Below are 20,565 nucleotides of genomic sequence, written 5' to 3' on the forward strand. Positions count from 1 at the left end.
CCCCAAACTAAGAAAAGCAAATCGATGGCCATTGACTGCCTTAATCAATGCCTGCTTACACGAGGACATATTTTATAATTAGAGAGATCCTTAAACACAATTACAGTATGAGTAAACACTCTCATCCGAAGCTAGAAATAAAAAAAAGAATTATTTTTAACTTAATCTTTCCGAAGACCTTGAAGATCCAAAACTGAGACACTGTAAATGCAGAGGAAAGCTTTTACTTCCAAAGCAATTGGAGCACTGATTTGGACAGAGGACCTTATGTGCTTACAGTCTTCAAGTGCAGATGAAGCAGCCTCTGTATCCCCCGCCTCCCCCCATGCAATCATGAAGGCCACACCACAAAAAACAGCTCTGCAGCAAAAGCCAAGGCGTATAAAAACATCAGCAATTTATTAATTTAGCAGTTTACCAGAAACCACACCTTTTTCCATCACCAAAAAAAAGTTATTTGCCTGTGAGAACGAGCTAAACTGGGAGTGAAACACATAATAAAATGCTTATTGTTCTTTCTAGGGTTCCTGCTGGCATCCTTTGGAAGAGAGAGTCCACAAAAGTATAGTCTGTGTTGAGCACGTTCCTCTACTACAGTATGGGATGTCACCAGAAATGTCCTGTAAAAAAATGAGTTTCCATCTTTGGTCATCTGGAAACAAGTTTCAGAAGGTGGCATGGCCAGAAAATCAGACAAAACAAAATGTACAAGGTCGTCTTTTAACTTTTCAGAGCTTGGTCTGATCTTCTGACCATAAGGAGTCAACTGCATCTTAAGTTTTGATCATTAACCGACGTCCCAGTTGTGTAAAGTTATGTATGAAGCTACAAGGACGTATTAAAAAGGACAAATTAAAGAACATAATTTATTTAAGACTAAACTCTAAAGCAGAAATAAATACATGAAAGAACAACAGTGTGTGTAATCTGCTTTGTGAACCCAGCAATGAATAACAAACACTTTCAATGGTAACACAAACTGAAGGAGCGATGCCCGATAAGGCATCCAGTACTCTTTCGCAACCGATCAGAACCACGCCGTCAAACACAGGTTCAAAGCTGATTTTAGCCCACCACACACTCCAACAACGAAAGAAAAGAGTTTGCCATTCAAATGAGAAATGTTTACAGGCCTCAATATGTGTAATAAATACAAAAAAACCAACAAAAAAAAATACAGATCAATCAATTAAACTGGTCATTAGGATAAATTACAATTTGCTTGAGGGGCAGATTTAGACAGATTAGACAGGAGTTTAAGAAGTACAAGGAGTGAGGGGTGTTAAATCAAGTCATCAAACAAATAATTTCCATAAAAACAAACAGAAAATCTAGAAATTAGGCAGGACTGATACATTCATTATGTGCATATTCTCCATCCTTTAAAAACACACAACTAAAGCTAAGACTTTTGACATCAGGAGCTTAGAAACGCTGATATGGTGGTTCTGTACAAAACTGAGCTGGAATTTTGAAATTACAGCTCGATTGTTTATTAAAAGCAAAAGGAAATGACAGGCCAGAGAACCGCAGCACCGTGCGATTAATCTGGCGCCACGTACCCAACATTCCTGAATAAACTGGACAATCGCGTTGGCCAGTGTGTCATCTGCACAATGACTGGTTGTGCGTTTAAAATCACCCACCCCCGAGAATTACAGCATACAAAGGAACGGTAAATACTTCAATATCGTTACGTGAAGCAGAACTAGTGATTCCCTCTTTTTTTTTGTCCTTTTTCCTGTGGGGGGAAAAAAGAAAAAGCAGGAGGAGCGGTGGGGCTCGGGGTTAGACTCACTTGGCACACATTATTAAAATTAAAAAAACAAAACATTTGTTCTGTTGGAAAAAAAAGAATACAAATCAAAGATTGTTCTCACGAGGTTAAAACCAATGAATGGATAGAAGTAAAAAGAAACAATATAAAGGCAGTAGCTTATCAACAGTTGCTGACATCGTCTCCTCACCTGACCTTCAGCACAGAGCCTTGTGCTGTAGATGCAGACACAAGTGTGAACCCTGTCCTTCCCATTGAATCATCTTCGCATCTCCCACATCTTCTAAAAATGGCTCAGTTAAAACCAGGAAGGTTCCAATGCAAGTATGATATCAAAACTACGCCTTTCTTTAAAAGAGTCTCTCCTCTATCTCAGTTCATTTAGACACATTTAAAGAAATCAGCTTTGAGTCAGCGAGATGTCACCCTTTGAGTTGAACACTGCTTCTCGCTGCTTTTATTACGGACGCCACAACCCGAGCAGCTATTCTGGGAACATCCCAGCCTGTCCCTCCCTCCTCTAACACAGACGCTCACCGGTTAGCAACAAACAGTAAGACTCTTCTCTGAGGCATTGCAGGAAAAACAAAACAAACCAACAAATTATATTAAGTTTGAAAAATATGTTAAAAGTTTCAATCAAGAGACAAATGTGGGCCCAAGTGTGGCGATCATCAGTTTCCCACAAATGTAAAACCACACATGCACACACATAAACAGCTGAGGTGATTGTAGATCTAGATTCAGTGACATCCTTTGGTTTAAATGCAGCTTCTTTAACGTGCATTGGGTTTAGGACCTTGAATATGCCCGAAGGACTCTTAGCATCCAGGCCCCTAGCAGCATGTATGCACTCTGTGGTTTAAATAAGCCAGACTCTTGCTGATGTGCACAATGCTGCAAAGAACCTGCATTTTCTAAGCAGAAGATGTCAAAAACCTGAAGATGCTGATGAATTAAACTCATTGCATGTGCTCTGTTGTGAACAGTTACCATGGATTCAACTCCCCTCACAAAAGAATGATGTAACTGATCAGAATTGCCACACCGATTTTCACCTAGTAAAATTAATTAATTCTATTGTATTTATTTATTTTTACAGCTCTTCCGACACACTGCTGATACCGATTACTCTTACAGTCTTGTTAAGGTTTAGAAATGTTCTTGACCAGATCAAAAGTTGTGGTCACATGTAAAAACAATGTCAGAGTTCATGGTCTATGGAGGAAGCACTGGAAGTTGAACCAGGAGCTCTGAGGATATGACTGAAGTTATTGTACTGGTGGTCAGAGAGAAGAAGGAAGGGAAAGGGGGGCGGATGTTGAGCTGTAAGTAGGCCTCCATTTGCCCCCCCCACTCAGTCCTTTTTGATCAGGCTGTACACATTAGTTGCACTGCGGTTGTGTGCAGCTGGAGGGGGGGGGTGATGCCACCAGTGGCCTGGTGATGCTATGCCGCCATGAGATACTGATGGTAGAAGAGGCCAAACAGGGAGGTGGAGAAAAGGCAGGCAGCAATCCACCAAGTGAAGAAGGAGAAGAGGCCCCGGAAAAGCAAGGGGCTGAAAACAGTCCGCAGGCCTCCCAGGGCCACTGAGAGCTGAGCTACTGATGCTCGGGCTCCTGTTTCTATCACCGTAGCTGCTGTTGGAGCTGCTGCTGGTGCTTCACCCATTATAGAGTCCGAGTTCATTTCATGGGTGCAAGGCAGGTCTTCTTCATGATAAACCCACCAGGAGTGACCACCTGTAACAATTGAGGAAAATGGGAGGGGAAAAAGGAAATATAACCTGAAGTTGGAGGAAAATGTGATATTTTAAACATGAAAAAAATATATATTTACCAAGCAGTAGATGACTCACCTAAGGTTTTTAGCAGCAAGGTTGTGTGTAGCAACATCACCAGGGGTGCCACATATTGTAGTGCAATAACACACAAATAATAAAAAACACGTGCAACCTAGGTGAAAAGTAGACAAGAAAAGCACCGTTACAATAAGCTTTTTACACAAAATGTTAACACAATATCGTTCCAAATGTTTTCAACTAAGCTCATAAACTCACAGCAGCTTTTGTTTCTCTAAGCCCTATTTCATGTAGGGCAGGGACACATCGTAACAGTAATAATGAATTGATAGATCAAGCAACATCAGCAATAAAACATCTCCTTCACATTTTAAGAGCATTTCAGTCATAAATAAAAATATTAGTTAACTACAGGGATCAGTTTTTCTGTCTGTTGTAGACTTGAATATAAAAATCTTAACGGAATAAAGCGTTTTGTTCTATCTGTAGTTGTAGTATATTATTCAGGCTTCTTAATTGCTTCGCCTCTGCAAAACCAGCATCTTAGATCAACCTTAACAACACAGTCGCACTAAGGAGAACAGTGATTGCAAACCTTGGCAAAACCAAAATTAATAGGATCGTGTGCAGTGAACCTGCTGCCTTCACAATGGCTGCTTTGAAGACTGCAACTATTCGCAATCTGTGCGATCTTCAAAGTTAAATTTCTGTCTTGATGCACCAAAGTAACAGCAATCAGTCTGCTATCAGTCTGCAGCTGAACGGAGTCAAGTTGGAAATTGCAATAACTTTGATAAACTGGTGAAAATCACCTGTTGCACATCTGTTGTGTAAACCAGAAATCTGTCTGAGAGTGACTGCAGTTTGAGACTGCACCCAATGGGAAAACATTCAAAGCAATGACTGGGCAACTACTCATTTCATTCCATATGCCATAGGTGATGTAATCTAAACACTCTGAATCCCTCGTTTCACTGCTCACCTTAAGTCGAAACGGGTAGTTGCATTTTCTTACATTAAAAAAACAGAGTGGTAATTGATTAATAATGATCAATAATTATGACTAATATCATGGGAAAAACAAAAATTGCCCACCATCTTCTGCAGGTCCACAGTACTTATCCGTCCAGCTTCCTTCTTCATCTGATCCACACCCTTCTGGGCCAAGTTGAGGTAAGCCTGCAAGTGATGTCTCATCATAGCAAGCCGCAGCACACACATCAGTACGATCGCCCATAACCGCAAAGTATCATACGTCTGTTCAGTCATCCTGACAGTAACAGAAAGAGAGGAGTGAGAAGAGGAGGGATGAAAGGATGGCAGTCCCCCCCCGGCACACAAACTCAATACATCATGTAGCCGCTGTGCCATTTGGATGGTAGGTAAGAATGCTGAGACAGAAAGGAAAGACTGTAAGAGCAAAAAGAGTAATAAACAACTAAAAAAGAAAAGTAAGAGAGGGTGAAATTGAGACATTAAAAAAAATAATGAAAAGGGGGCACTGTAACATGAAATAGGACTTAATCAGGTTTGAGTCGCTGTCAACAGCAGGAGAAAGTTCAAGACATGACAGAATTCAAACTTGTGCCACAAATGAAATACACAAACTCAAAATAAACAAAGAGAAGGTGGAAAAAAAGGGCCTTCTGTCAGGCGTGACTAAATTTGTTTAAAGTCCAAACAGAAAATGCGTGTACTTGTTGTCACTTTATCTTTGCACTGAATACAATCGTTATCTCATTTTTGTACATTCCTTTCTCACAAATGGCGTTGCTTTGTTTACATCTGTTTCGCACTACAAAAGGACACAATTGCTTTTATTTATTTATTTTTTTTACACCTTGACAATGACGTCTCATCTCTGAGTGCCAGGTAATTAGCTTTCTAGATATCAAGGCAGTTGAACTGACTTCCCTTCCAGAGTACGGATCCGTCAACGTGATGTGTGAGACTACAGACTTCCGGGAGAATCATGATGAATTGTTTACACAGACTAAAATGTGGGCAACAAACTAGTTTACATCAGAGTTTTGTTCATATTCAGCCAGCACTCTGTTTTATTTACAAAGTCAACTTTGGACTATGATGATGTTCAAACCGGTCCAATTACTAAACTACTCATTTGATGTTGAAGTAAAAAAATAATTCCTTACGGCTCTAATTCATCCAGTTACAACACAAAGCTTAAACTGTATTTACGAGCACGGAACATGTTACTACACAATGTGTCCCATATCTTTACTTACAAAGGCACACTCTCCTTTCCCAGAGTGGGGTTCATTATGTAATCCTTGGTAATAGGCTTCACCCACAGCAGGACCATGATGAGAGGGGACAGGAAGTTGATATGAAGCAGAGTCCTACAGAAATAAACACAATACTTAAAAACAAGGAAACTCATTTTCCCCCCTTCAGGATCATCTATGAATTCATACATTATAGACAACTGAAGACGTCAATGAAATAATCAATTTTTAAATGTTAAGACTGCGAGGAATAAAGTCCACACTACGAATGTAACTTTCCCCACAAGTGGTGAGAAGATAACCAAGACACACATTTCGAAGGAATGGAGATAATCCCTGCTGGTGACAGGGTCTGAAGATGTAAGCTCATGACACTTAAGTAGGGGAATGGAAGAGGAAGCCATTTTGGGGAGTCTGCTATGCCAAAGTGGATTATCTGAATGCGATGTGCTCCCTGCTCTGTACCCCCTATCATGGTCAGAGGCATCCCACCCAGTGAGTTCTGAAATGGAAATCTGCCTCAATTGAGCAAGCCTTCATCTGACTTGCAGGGTGCTCTCTTAAATTTGACACACTCTGAATAGTAGGAGACAAGTATTACCGGGCTGCACTTGCCCTCTTGATAGTCCAAGATGGGATAGTTTGATAGTTAAGCATTGTTTTTGTGGCCAATTTGAGCACATCTCATATGAAACAGGTCTAACGTAACAAATACATTAAACAAAGGTTAGAGGAAATCAAAAACACTGTCTTACCTCAAGGCAACGACTAACTACATCTGGAAGGTTCATTCTTTCATTTATTAATATATTTTGTATATTTTGTAATGACACCAGATTGGCAAAAAAAATCTGTATAGAGACCTTCAGCCATTGTTTACAGGCTCATCTCTATCTGTTCTTCACTGGAGGGATTCTGCACGACACAGTCACAAGTGTTCCTTGCAAGGTCCACGCTAAACACGACGGGCCCCATCTGATCCAAACAAATTCATTTTGGTTTAATCTGCCCAAAGAATAGGCTGCCAATATGAAGCAGGCCTCTTTTCATGACTGTCTGCAAAGTTTAATCTTGCAAATAATACTAGGTAATCAAAAACTCTAATGCAACTTCTGCTCCAACATTTGCTCAGTATCATCTACGGAGTAGAGAACTGAGTAGCTCAGGGCTTACAGATTAATGAAAGCAGACTAAACAAGGTCAAAAATGAGAAAACTGCGGTAACAGAAGGTTCTTTATAACCATATGACCTTAATTGTAAACTACCTTGTTCCAGCAGCCACTTTCTTTTTCAGTTTGCTACTTTGAGTACTGAATTTGTACATCTATCCTTGAAGAGCCACCTCGTCAGGCCAGGACTCCGCAGTCTATTTACACCTACAGGCCAGTGGACACTCTTTCAATGATGAGGATGTACACATCCTGGACAGGGATGAACGCTGGTTTGAGCGCGGAGTCAAGGAGGCCGTTTACGTGAAAAGGGAAAGACCATCTCTGAATCGAGGAGGGGGTCTGAGGGTACATCTTTCGCCATCTTACAATGCTGTGATTGCAGCCATTCCCCAACTCTCTGTGATGGTGCTCAGGGCCATTGATCAATGGTCATGAGAATTTGCTTAATTATGATGAAGGAACTGACCTCCCAGCCTATTGTTCCTTTAGTGGTGCTGGTTTCAGGCATTATGCAAATGTACTGTTTATAAGATCGGGGAAACCTGCAGTCAGCTGAGACTGAAGAAGTCACTTGGATGAGTGACAAAACGTTTCTCCCACTGAATACGCTACGTCCAGATGAACAGAATCAACTTTCTATCTATCCGTTTTGTTTGTAACTCTACACGGGATTAAATACTTTACAGCTCCAAATAGCACAGTTATCTTACCAGGTGAAGCAAAGAAGCATATTTTTAATTGATATTTGTCTGCAAGCAATGCTACATAAAAACTAAAAGGAAAAATTTTATAAACTCTAGTGATACTTTTTTTAAAACTGTAAAACAGAGTATTGGTTCTTTGTATTTCTAGTTTTAAGATCAAACATTTAACATCTAAGGGGTATACGTATTATTGCTGTCTATAAAAAGGGCTACTGACGTATCTACAAAGCACAGAAGACTCACTGTGTAAATTTGGTTGTAGTTAGGTTGAGTGCATCTAGGTGCATTTGGGCCAACCGTAGACCAGGGAAAGTTAGAAACGCTCCGATCAGAGAGCAAAGCAGGGCCAGGATCAACTTGAAGGTGAGCTTAGATATGGGACCCCTGTGAAAGAGAAAATCCACTTTGCTTATAACGGTCATTTTACAAGTCGTAAAGAATCTATGACACCAGGGGAAGAAACAACAACACTGATGTTACACTTACTGGGAGTCGAGGCCTTGGTGCTCCAGAAACTGTTGAGCGCTGTCAGAAAAGTTTGCAAAACCTAGAAAGGAAGGCGTGTTCAACGGTGAGTAATATTTTTATTACACAAAAAGAAAGCTATGGTGCAGAACTGACCTGTCTCCAGACCAAACTCCAAGTAGTTTTCAGTGACAATGAGAATGGCCATGGCTTTAACAAAAAAGAAGAAAGCAAAAGTAATGCAGAGTGAGCGCTCGCCGCTTTCTTCCAGCTTGAAGTAATGGGCAGTTAGAGAAAAAAGCGTCTTACTGTACAGTGCACAGTTAAGGAAAACATCTCAAGAAGCACAATGACATAATCAGGTAACACAAACTACTTTGCCTAAACTTTATCCTTTTGTCAAATTCAAAAGAAATGCACAACAGTATGTGATGAACAACATGGATATTCACCATGCAAACTATTTTTCCTCTTTACAGAAGAACACACAGTCTGTGGATACTGAAAGACCCCGTGTGAACCCTCACTCATTTAAAGTTACACAAACCCTGCTAGCTGGTATGTGTGGAGAGTGGATGTCTGGTGCTTTGGCACCGCTGCATATGACTGAAGTGATGAAAATATTTATACTATTTTGCAGTGACTTTGCTCTGATGTTCAGAGATGAAATCCTCGGATTCTGGAACATATAAGGTTACAGTGTGGCATTCAATCTCTTTCACTCAAAATCAAGAATAGCATTCAAACAAGTGGGTTTTCTTTTTACCTCTCCAACCTTCATTTGTACTATAATGCTCACTAGATAAAAGTTAGCATGAGGCTCTAAGAGGAATAAGTTTGAACTATGATGTAGTGCTTTACAATCAAAGGTGGCTTGCTAACACTGGGAGGATAAAAGGGAGATTTTTAAGCAGGAATTTACATTTTAGTAAATAGATTTAAAAGGTAAATACCATCAAATGTGCATACTTGCAGAATTCCAGTAATTCCATTACTTTCAGTAAATAGTTGAGAGAGCTGTGCAGCTGACTTCCAAGGCAAGAGTCTTAAGGACTCTATCAGAAAAAAATTAAAGGCATTACTTTGAACATAACGTGAACTCCACAGAGTTCACAGCATGTGTGCACATTTGCTGTATGTATAAGTGACATCAAGTGACATTATGTATGAGATCAGAGCTGTTCTACAGTATGGCAGCCACATGTAGTTTGGCCTACTTTCGTTAATTAAAGGCCATGCATACTCTGACAGCTGTGATGGAGCTCTGGACGACAGATGGCCACTTTGAAACAAATTATTTAACTGTAGCTTCTAAACTGTGACAGCTCACCTGTCTAATGTGAAGAAAAACACACAAGGTGATCTGCTGTTAGAGATAGAACAGATTTACTGATCTGCTCCTACATGTGTAAATATATGCAGCACTTTTGCTTTGGAAACCCTCACAGATGGCTCCCCGTTTGATGCTGTAGAAATGTCATAAACTCAGAAAAAAATACTTAAATTTCACCAACATCATACTTGAAAGGCATTCTGTGATTCTGGAGTTGTCCGTGCATACCTCTGGCAGCTGAAAGCATGCAACTTGTCTTTCGCTCTGTGTAAGATGAGCAACTCGCAGGGATGCAACGGAGAAATGCACAGACAGCAGGAATCGTAATCATGAGCTTGCCTGTAAAATTGAATGCATGCAGTTTAACCCTGTGTTGAAAGTGATATGTAAATTTTACTAGGTCCGCCCTCATAAGACTGTTGACCAGGTCCTCATTCAGACATGAAGCTGACGTGTGCGGATGCTGTCAGATTAATGAAAGGAGCGGTTATGAGAGTATTTAAACATGTCACCAGGGCTGAAATGGGGAAAAAACTGAAATCATGTGTCGAATTAACACATATCCCCTCATCTTCAGCTTTCATCAGTTTCCTTTTCCCCAGGCATACCAGTATGTTGGGCTGTGAAAATTGGGCCTCCAATCGCCAGTGCAGGCAGGAAATGACACACCGTCTGACCACAGTGAGCCACATCTGACCTGGAGAACTGGAAAGATTCATCCCCTTGGTCGGTGGCAAGGATAATGTATATTATTCAGCACAGCAAATAGCAGGAGGACGATAAAGGCAATGGGAATTCGAACCAGGAGAATCTTTACCTCTCATTTCAGTGCCATTAGTCTCCTCTGTTGCATTTACATAGCACATTGAATCTCTGTTATAGACATGTTAACCTATGTTGACCTACATATTTCTTGAGTGGCCACTTATGATCGGATCTGAGCTGCCCAATCTACATCTAAATAAACACATACATCAGATCCTCACAAAAAACAGAAGCTTGCTGTTTTTAGCTGGCTGGAGGAAGTAAAACACTGACAGAAGCTATAAAAGGACAAGAAACCTTGGAGAGAGAAAAAAAACACTGTTTCTTCACGTTTTTTGCCCAAGATAGCACACTTGTAACAATACTGCTAATGTTGAACTGACCATCATTTGATGTCAGACTATCATTTGTGGTGTCAGAACACAAAAGTCTTGATAACGATGTATAATCATAACACCGTCTAACGAGTTCTAATGAATCCTAATGACAAAGCAGCCACTATCAAGTGTTAGGTTTGATCTTCTGACATGTTTACATTCGGTGGTCTAATGTCACAGTTAACAGGAAATAAAGAGTTTGTACTGCATTATTATTTTAAACAAAAATCTAAGTAAAGGCAACACAGTATGTGTAAAAAGGCAGTTGCATATAAAGTTGAAATGTGCTAATGAATGACAGAATATTTTTGTTATGCTAAATTTTATAATTGTGTAACATTTTCTTACTGTCAGCATATTATCAAATAAAAAGCTAGTTCACACAACAACACTGAAAAGAAAAAAAAAAAAAAAAAGAATTCATAAAACGTAAAGACTGACTGATGTAAGGATACACAACAAAGGCGAGTACTAGTAGGCACCAGACCACACTGATGTTCATCTCTCCCGAGGGCTGAGCCACACTGTAGTACAGCTCTGTTATCAGATAAACCACAGTTGCTGCTACTGTGAAATCCACAAGCCACTGGAACTCTGGGAAGTAGTGCAAAGCTGCGGACATAAAGTACATAATTAAATCAACACTTTCAATTACAAAACAGATTGTATTGCACAGTATTTACAGGCTGTGGGAACAAACAGTCAAGTTACCTAATGTGTCCACTTCTGTGATGCATTTCGTCTCCAGCTGTAAGTCTATGTCCTTGGGGACTGTTAGGGGCTTACTGTCTATGTGACCATTGTACTTCCTTGAAAAGGAGTGACAGAACAACAACTTGGGTGAGAAAGGGAGAAAAAAAAACTGGAACAGAGTCAAGATTTATGGTAAAGCATTTTTAAAGGAAAAGAAACCAGAATAACAGTAGTCTGATCTGAAAACTCATCTGAACTCTCTTTTAGGCAAGAAGAGAATCCATGACAGCTAAAAGCCTTACTTATGAGATCCAATGCAGCTCAAGCATTCAAAATTTCATTACTAATGCTACTGTACTCTCCCACGACCCAGTGTGGCAAAATGTAGGCAACTCTAAATCGCTAATAACAAGTGAATGGAGAGCTGCTCTTTAATGTTGAAAAACTGTCTGAGGGCCTCCTTAGTTTTGGACTGCTGGCTGAACAATACCACTCTAAGACTCAAAGACCAAACATGCCCTAGATAGATTTAATTTCTGAGGCACCTGACAGGAAAAAAGGGGCTCAGCTACACCCCTGGCTGAGGGAGTTGGACGCTTAACAAAGAGAATTGAGCTGCATGGCACGAGCTGGCCAAAGGACAGTGGTCCCTCTTTTTCTTCTAGAGATTACTGAGCATGTGGTGATGATAGCCTTGACCTGCCTCATACAGGGTCAAAGAAAGGACTGTGCTACAAAAACCGCCTTAAGTTGAGAGATGGACACCATGTGGAACAGTAAGGATTAACCGTCACCGGTGACTTTAAATTCACATTTAAAATGAAGAGTACAAAGGCAATTCATTTGTATGGCATATCCACTGGACAGGACCACTTACATGAGCTGTTCTTAAACCCAATGAACAGCCATGGAGGAACAAACCAGAAGGAAATCTGTCTATTTTATCTCCTTACTTCAAAAAATCCTTAAATGAACCACATAAACACATCTTTGGCACCTCCTCTTTGCCTCTGCTATTCCCCGCTACCAAACAATAGCCTTCATTCGCACCCTTCCTTCCAACCTACCTGTCTTTCCTTTTCTGTCCTTTTTGTTTCCCAGCTAAGCTCCTCAACTCATCTTCCGTAGGGTGCTGGTACCACCGCAAACTGCGAACAAAGAAAAGAACAGCCATGTGACTTTGTACTCAGAGTAGTAGACAGGGAAAAAAGACAGTTTTAAAGCACGTGCAAAGTACATTTGTGACAAAGACACAGCCATTCTAACACACTCTCTCACACTACAAGAAGACTGTTGATTTATGTATCTATGTATTTTCTAATTTATGTGTTCCAGGTGCAGTATGTTAGTTTTTTTCCTAACAGGAGCAACAGTTGGTGATACACTGTGTATTTCTATATGTATCCTTTTATTGAATTTTGTTAATTTCCCCAATATACCCCCCCTTCTTTTTTTCCTGCCTGTCCTGCCTTAGACATCGTCATACTATACCACATATAATGAATAACCAAAATAACACAAATAGAAATAAATAAACAGATAAAAGATTCACATGTTGCTGTTCTTGCAAAAGCAAAATGTGTTTGGCACAACAGTGCATTTAAATCACAATTCTGATTGTAAAAGCTGCCAGACAGGACAGGATTTTAAAAAAGGAAAGAAAAAGAGAAAAAAAAGAACGCACAAAGGAAAAAAAAATGACTGACTGATGCTAGATTTGATGTACATTTGCTAAGACACCCAGCACAAAATAGCATATATTGACTATGAAGTATGGAAGGCATAGGCAAGTAATTTGGGGTTAAACATGTACCATAAGAAAACTGGGGACTATATAATCAATTGTTCATTCATTTCCCTTTCCCAACAATCAAAGACGATTCGTCTACTGTTAAAACTTTAAATTGCCTTACATTACTCTTCAAAAATGCTCTTTTAAGTGGTGACATTAAGTCTAGATTGTATGAACATGACTCAAAGCCTCAATTTATAACATCTCTAAGCTTTATGATGAACTTAGAGAACACAAAAGCGTGCACTAACCAGACATATCGCAAAGATTCACTTTACATAAGCGACGCTAATACACATCTAAAATGCATTTATAAGAGCTTTTACAACAGAAAGAGTATTTGTCCTTAAGGACTAAGCTTGAAATAAGACCTAATTCAGGAGCATCCCTTTAAAGGCAAAGACCCTCCTTAACTTTGTTTAGAAACTCTCTTGTTAGCGCATCTTGAGAACTACTGTGAGGTGGAGGAGGATAGAAGGAGCAAAGCTTGCTTTTTTTTTTACATTCTCTATTTATTTACTTATTATGGAAAAAAGTAATTACAAAATATTCTGAGGGGACAACGCTCTGCTTAGGGCAAACAGTTCTGAAAATGTTGCAACGGTGCCCTAAAAAAAGCTTATTAATTATTAAAGATGTTCCAAAAAGCAGTTTTCTCAAAAACATGTGGCACTAGTTAGAGGAAATGAAGCGCACCCTATTTCTGTCCTTTCAGGTCACCCCAATATTTTGCCGACCTTTGGTCTTTGATCAAAATGCTCCCGAAAGCTTTAGAGTCTGAGTAAACATTTTGATCCCGATTGTTTGGAACCCTTTTTGAAATAAACTTCCCAGGAGGCAACTAAACTGCCTGCAGCACTTAAAGAAACAGCATGTAAGAGAGTCTACATTACCTGCCACTGCAGAGTAGCCATCTTGCCAAGGAATAATGAGGTATGATTTTCTGAATTACACTGGCCATTACCATGGTAACCACAAGCTGCACACCGATCACACCCTGTGGAAAAAGGATTGGATTTAAATCACATTTAAAGAAAGAATAATTACGCATGCCATACAGCCGCTACAAAACGAGCTCAGCATGACCTAGAGGTTCATCGCTTCAGTATTATTTAGACAAGCCCAGCTACACCTAAAGCTACAAAATGTGTAGAATGCAAAAATACATCATTTAAAAGGCCAACAGAAATTTACAACCAAAGGGGCGCTGTGGCAGTCTTTTACTGTTCATTAAAACCAGAATACTGACATCGTAAGTGCTTTAACATCATTGACACCTTGATTTATGTGTCTTTTTTGACACTCTGGTTAATGCTACTTCAACACTTGCTTGATTGGTAAAGCTACGATTTGCAAGCAGCGGTAGATGTGATGGAACAGTAAAGACAGACAGAGAAATCTTCATCTTATAGTTACTGAAAACCTTTTTTCTCTGTTTACCACTTAAGCAGTAGTCCTTTTATGTACAACTCTGGTTGTATTAGGCCATCATAACCAGCCAGTCAGTTGCATTATTTCATAGTACTGCTTGATGTTTAGTATTTGTTATTTATTTAATTCATTCGATCAGGAAATAAAGAGAAATGTATTGCATTTATGCAAATTTAAAGGTTGTAAGAAAGCTTGTAAAACATTTTATAATGACCAGAACTGATTAGTCATTTACTGTGCCTGTGTTTTCTTCTATATCACAATTAAACACAATCTTGTAATGTCTTAAGTGAACATAGAAGCTAGAGTATAAAAAATATGGGGTGATGTGTAACATTTAAATAAAGCAGACTCCAAATACAATTTTTCAGATACAATTTTTAAAGCCTATTTTTATTTGAAAGCAGCACAAAGGCAACAATTCAATTGAAACTGCAAAGATTTCAAAGAAAATATGTATTTTCTTTGAAATCTCTGCTCATTTGTAATTTCATGGCATCAACACCTTATGAAAGGTTCCCCACCATTTACCTGAAATAAAAGGAAGTCACTGAAATTGTTTTATATAGAGTCACCAGCCCATAAAACTTCAAGCACTCTCGTAACTTCAGCATACATCCCCAGCTGGCTGGCTAATTCAAATATCTGCTTATTTAAAAACAAAAATAATAATATTTTGTTTTACAGCATTTTAACAAAGTGTTGTACTCTGTAAGTAACCTAGGTTACTTCACTGTGATGTGATTTTAAAATAACTGACATAAAACTGCAGCACTTGTTGGAACATATAAAAAAAAAAATAATGTTACTCTTTAATTTGTTACTTAAACATGCAATCAGAAAAAATCATCCATGCATCCACTTTCTTAACCACTTAGCTGATTTAGGTCACATGCTACAGAATAGTGGGTACACCCTCAATAGTTCACCAGCCCAGTGCAGAACATGGTAAAATCAAAGAATGCATAATTAAGCTTAAAATGATTTTGCAGTTTAGAACATTTTATTTTCCTAAAAGCAGATATCTTATATTAATATTTTACTAGGTTTATTATAATAATATTAGTGTAAATGTAATTTTATCTTGACACAAAACACAACAAGCTATTGAATTCTTGCTCTAGTTGCCGGATGTTGAATTTTATTGCGTTTTGGTTCATTAGTGCTAGCCTACTCCACACATTTCATTTTTTTTATTAAAGGTATTTAATTGAGATTAGTTTCTGTACTGGGTCATTGCGGTCAAGCGTGTGCAGGCACAGATATCAATGGTTCCTACTGATTGCCAAAGAGAAGCCAACCCACTGATCTAAGCCTACATTGAGAGGATAAAAGCGCAGCATGATGGGAACGATTCTGGCTCCTTAAGCCTAAGTGAATATTGATCCAAGTGTGCCAGGTTGCTATTAAGCTTCTTGCTTAATCTTTGGATACCTTACACAGAGGCAAAGGCTCATGGCGACACAGACATTATGACAAATGGTGCAGAAAAAGTGGCAATTAATTTACTCTTATTGTATTCTTTAATGTTTACTTTAAGATAATTTATTATAACTTAAATTGTAGATTATGAAGCAGTAACTCTGATAATCCAACTTGGAATGGGAATCTGTTTGGAGTGTCTGCTTGTTGCAATAAAAATGTCAATATTTGTCACCACTGTACCAATACTCCTATTGATTTTTCTTCCAATATATATCTTTTTTCACACTCCTAAAGAATATAGGTAATAAGAAATGTTATCACTTTATAAGTACATTCACAACAAATGATTTGTGAATCATTTGGAATGATCACGATTGATGTATTGATGACTTATTAAATGGAGATGCAAGTCACAGTTAAACAGATCAGCTGTACGCTTAATGGCCTAAGAATAATGTATATAAATACATACATGAATGTATGCACTATATCTACAGAGCTGAGTAATCTTTGACAGTTTATTTAGAGAAACGATGTGAACCACCATACTAACATCTTTCAGTGATCTACACTCAATAAGAAGACGAGAGGCCTGATGAGAATTTAGAGGAAGAGGAACCTTGACAACATACAATCTCCAGAATAACATCTTATTGTATTCCTTGACCAGCTGGCAAGTGGCTGCTGGTGGTTGCCAGGTGAAACTGGTCAAAAAGAGTGTAATTGGGTTGGTTACTGGCATATTGCCGGGACTAAAAAGTAGTTCGCATGGAAGACACTGACTTGTTTGCAAACACTTGCCAAGTTCTAATCGAGTGTCTCTTCTCACAGACAGATGGGACTTTTGTGTGTTGTTTTGGTTTTTTGTAGAAACAAACATGATGGAGCATAAAGGGGGTTCCCCACCAAAATGTTTTTGTCTGGCGCATTCAAATATTTTAATTAATAAAGTTTCTAATAAATGTACTTGGAATATTAGCAAGAAAGAAAAATGCATTATATACACTTATAATGGCCTGTAGGTATCAAATACATCAAATCAAAAAAATATTATGAGCTTAAACTAAATTTGAAATAGGTTTCACTTACAAAACTGCATGCTGAAAAACAACTAGAAATTGATAGCTAGACAACCAGAGATAAAGAATGACAAAGAATTCACATTTGGGCTTACACTGTAATCTTCAAATATTTTAAAGTCATCTGAGTTTACATTATCAACAACTTAAGGCTAAACATAACCCTGTGCCCTGATTGGAATCCACTTAAAATTTACATAAAGCCATAAAGATTATTTTAACATACTAATGGTCAAAGAGTTTTAGCCGCAACAATGACAACAAACTGATTCTCTTTATATTTTAACCTTCAAAATATGCAATTTCTGCAATGTTACAACTCAATGTAAGTATCTGAAAATAAATAGCATTTGATGAGCTTTGTTTACAGCTAGCTGAAAGCTAGCTGAAATTTATCACAATGACAAAAAGCAACACATATTACTAGTAAATGTATCGCCAAGCAGGGCTGGACTAAATGGCAACACACCTGTCTCTGAGTGATGGTTAAACCCATGTCAGGCTGAACTTGGTGTGTAAGGAGGAAATGAATAACACCTTGACAGGACAAGTGATACTGGCAGACATATACATTGGACCTAGATTTTATATTGGTCATGGGAATCCCTAGTGTCACCCAGCATGGGGTAAGCTTCAAAAGCTGAAGTCAATACCTCTTCTGGACTCACATAGAGGAGAGTGGGTGCCATTTATTTGGCAATTATTCTCACTTAGATGTGACGCGTGACCAAACACAACCTCTCTCACTCGGGACATTTTTTTTCATGTGAGTAATGGTCATGCTATATAGGTCAAAAGCACACACTCTTAGTTTGGTGGATGCTGACCACACTCTGTGGGAGACCTGCAAGGATCTCAGGCCTGAGGGAAATTGAGCCAGCATGGACTCCCTTATCTTGCCCAGTCCGCTTGACCCCCTCCACAGAACAACCAAATGAAATCTGTAGGGGGTGGGGAGTGGGAACTGCAGCGATAAACACTATCTGTAAGAGCTCAAAAACCTCACTACTATTTTACAGATGAAACTAACTTTGAAGCAGTGAAACCCTGTACTGACCAGCACTTCTCCAGTGTCATTCATCTTCACTATATACTGCTGGGTGTATTTAAAATCTTCAGCTAGTGAGGGTTCCAGAGGTCCAAGAACAAAGTTTGTAATATAAACATTGCAGCATATGATAGAGATGTTCCATACGTTGATTATAAAAACAAGTCTAATAGTAACACTAGATACTTGATGAATGAATCAGGGTGCGAATTACAAAATGAAATATACTGTGCAATATACAATGACGGTACAATGCCTATTTATTGTGTCAACACAGCAAATCCACAATACTTGATGCACTACATGATGATTACCTATAATACACTGCAATATATTTGTGAATTTCAATATTTGCTGCATTGTGTTGTCATTATATTCAATTTTAATTATGCGTCCATTTAATTATTCCTGTATGCTGGTGTCCATCATTTTAATCATGCAAGTCAACTTCCATTACGTTTACCTCCCCTTACCAGCAAGTACCATCATGAAGAGACGGGAAGTTGACTCTTGTAAGTCAAATTGGTGTGGTGAGGGGGGGCGTAAAAGTCAATTCAGCTCTTAACCTTGAGCCAACCTTTGAAAGTATTTTGAAGGTTACTACAACTTATCAACTAACCAAATATAGATAAACATAGTTATAGAACTGTTAATAAGCATGTTAATTCTTAATGAGTCAGTCACTTGTTAACGGTTAGTTCAAGAAGTTCAGACTCAGTTCTGTGCCTTTAAGGCACATCACAGCAGATACAGTCAGCTGCATTAACCAATGAAGATACAAATTGTACCTGCAGGAGGTTATGCAAATTCTATCTCTATTATTTTAAAAACCTTTCCTTTACTCTGTTTCTTTTTTAAAGAAAGGCAAAATCCTTTCAATAGCTTTCAATAGGAAATACATTTTCATGTTTGACACTCCATCTTATTTTTACTTAGGTGATGCTGTGTTAGAACTTGAGATACTTTTATAAATCCACGGCTATTGATCCAATAAGGACTGCCCAATCGCTTGACTTATATAAATATAAATGTCATTACAATTGTACGTACAGCGGGGTTGAATTTATAATTTATAATTTAATGTGATAAAAATGTTTTGGGGGGTAGGTTTCATCTCCTTCCCGAAATTATCTTGCCAGCTGAATGGTAAGCTAACTGCTAATTATATGGTATATACGACCTACCTTCAAAGTCCCATATGCAAAACTAGTAAATGACAATAACTGCAAACAGTGTATGTGAGTGGACCCTACTTAACAGCACAACATATATGTATATACTATATAATATGTACTGCCCCATTCACTACTCTGCTGTCACCGTTTTAGCTTACAAGCTACACTGACCTGCCGACTACAAGCATTTGCTCTGGCTAGCAAGCTAAGCTAACATCCCATTGCAGTCACAATAGCAAACGGCACAAAAAGAAAAACGCTTCAGAGTCAAGGTAAACATTTACATGAAAGCTGATGTTAGAGGCTGGAGACCTATCAAAGAAGTGAGACAAAACATATATAGCGTTGCGTTCAGGTGCTCGCTGTCATACTCACCATGTTGATGCAGTGCAGCTAAAACGAACTCTACCCCGGCAACACTGAGCTCTCCGACTCGGAAATCAAGCGGCGAGGAGCACATAAGCGCTTCCTACGATTCTAATACACAAAAAGAAGAGGTTTCTCATTCAATTTGTCACCGTATCTTTTCATACACCCCTACATTGTCAAGAAAAATCAATGGATTCTGCCTCCGCTCCCAAGTATTTTCAACTGCAGTAGAGGTCACATTAAAACTCTGGGTAAGGAGGTGTCCACAGATGTGCCTGTGTGCCGAACGTAAAGTAGGAAAACTGAAATTATTCACATAATCACAAACTGAAATAAAAACGAAATTATAAAAGTGTTGAGATATAATTGTGAATTAAAATTTTAGCTTTCGCTAAAGCACTACAAAAAGTCCGTACTTTTTTGTAGGATTCGACAAGGCGACTATACGTACATATCAGGACCGCCCCAACCGGAAAAGCGCAAAGAATCAGTAGTACACGGGACAGAAGAAACTGAGGACAGCCGTGTTTGTGTTTAAGGTTAACAGAGGAACGTTTACAGCTTCGCAGACTACGCCTATTACTTTTACATAAATATAAATGACTGAATGAAAGGAGGGGTAAATAATGCAACAGATTATCAACACGCCTTTTAGTTATGCTGGTATTTTTTGCTAAACTACATCATAAAACTCATAATTAATATGTGTGTCGTGCGTATGGGTCTTTCTTTTCAGCGAAAATTGTATCTGCCACAGCAGATTATCTGCCTCCATCTCACCCTATCCCTAGCATCCTCCTCTGTCACACCAACATGTCTGCATGTCTTTTTTACTACATCCATGTTCCTCCTTTTCTCGTGCCTGGCAGGAACAGTGCTCGACCTGAGCTGTCGCCCTGATGTATATAT

The 20,565-nt window shown here is 38.8% G+C and overlaps 1 protein-coding gene across 1 annotated transcript; it reads right to left on the reverse strand.

Moving 5' to 3' along the window:
- Window positions 1–380: 380 nt before the first annotated feature.
- On the reverse strand, window positions 381–19,909 carry tmem161b (transmembrane protein 161B). Its single transcript, XM_040019393.1, has 12 exons — window positions 19,663–19,909; window positions 14,023–14,126; window positions 12,405–12,485; window positions 11,356–11,453; window positions 11,100–11,256; window positions 8,326–8,477; window positions 8,191–8,251; window positions 7,948–8,088; window positions 5,828–5,941; window positions 4,677–4,851; window positions 3,639–3,735; window positions 381–3,522 (listed from the first exon to the last, which is right to left on the reverse strand). Exons 1-12 carry the CDS (start codon window positions 19,663–19,665, stop codon window positions 3,227–3,229), a joined length of 1,479 nt encoding a protein of 492 aa, XP_039875327.1. The 5' UTR covers window positions 19,666–19,909; the 3' UTR covers window positions 381–3,226.
- Between the last annotated feature and the right edge of the window lie 656 nt (window positions 19,910–20,565).

Source organism: Simochromis diagramma, unplaced genomic scaffold (assembly GCF_900408965.1).
Source record: "Simochromis diagramma unplaced genomic scaffold, fSimDia1.1 OVJJ01000822.1, whole genome shotgun sequence".
In the NCBI taxonomy this organism is placed as follows: Eukaryota; Metazoa; Chordata; class Actinopteri; order Cichliformes; family Cichlidae; genus Simochromis; species Simochromis diagramma.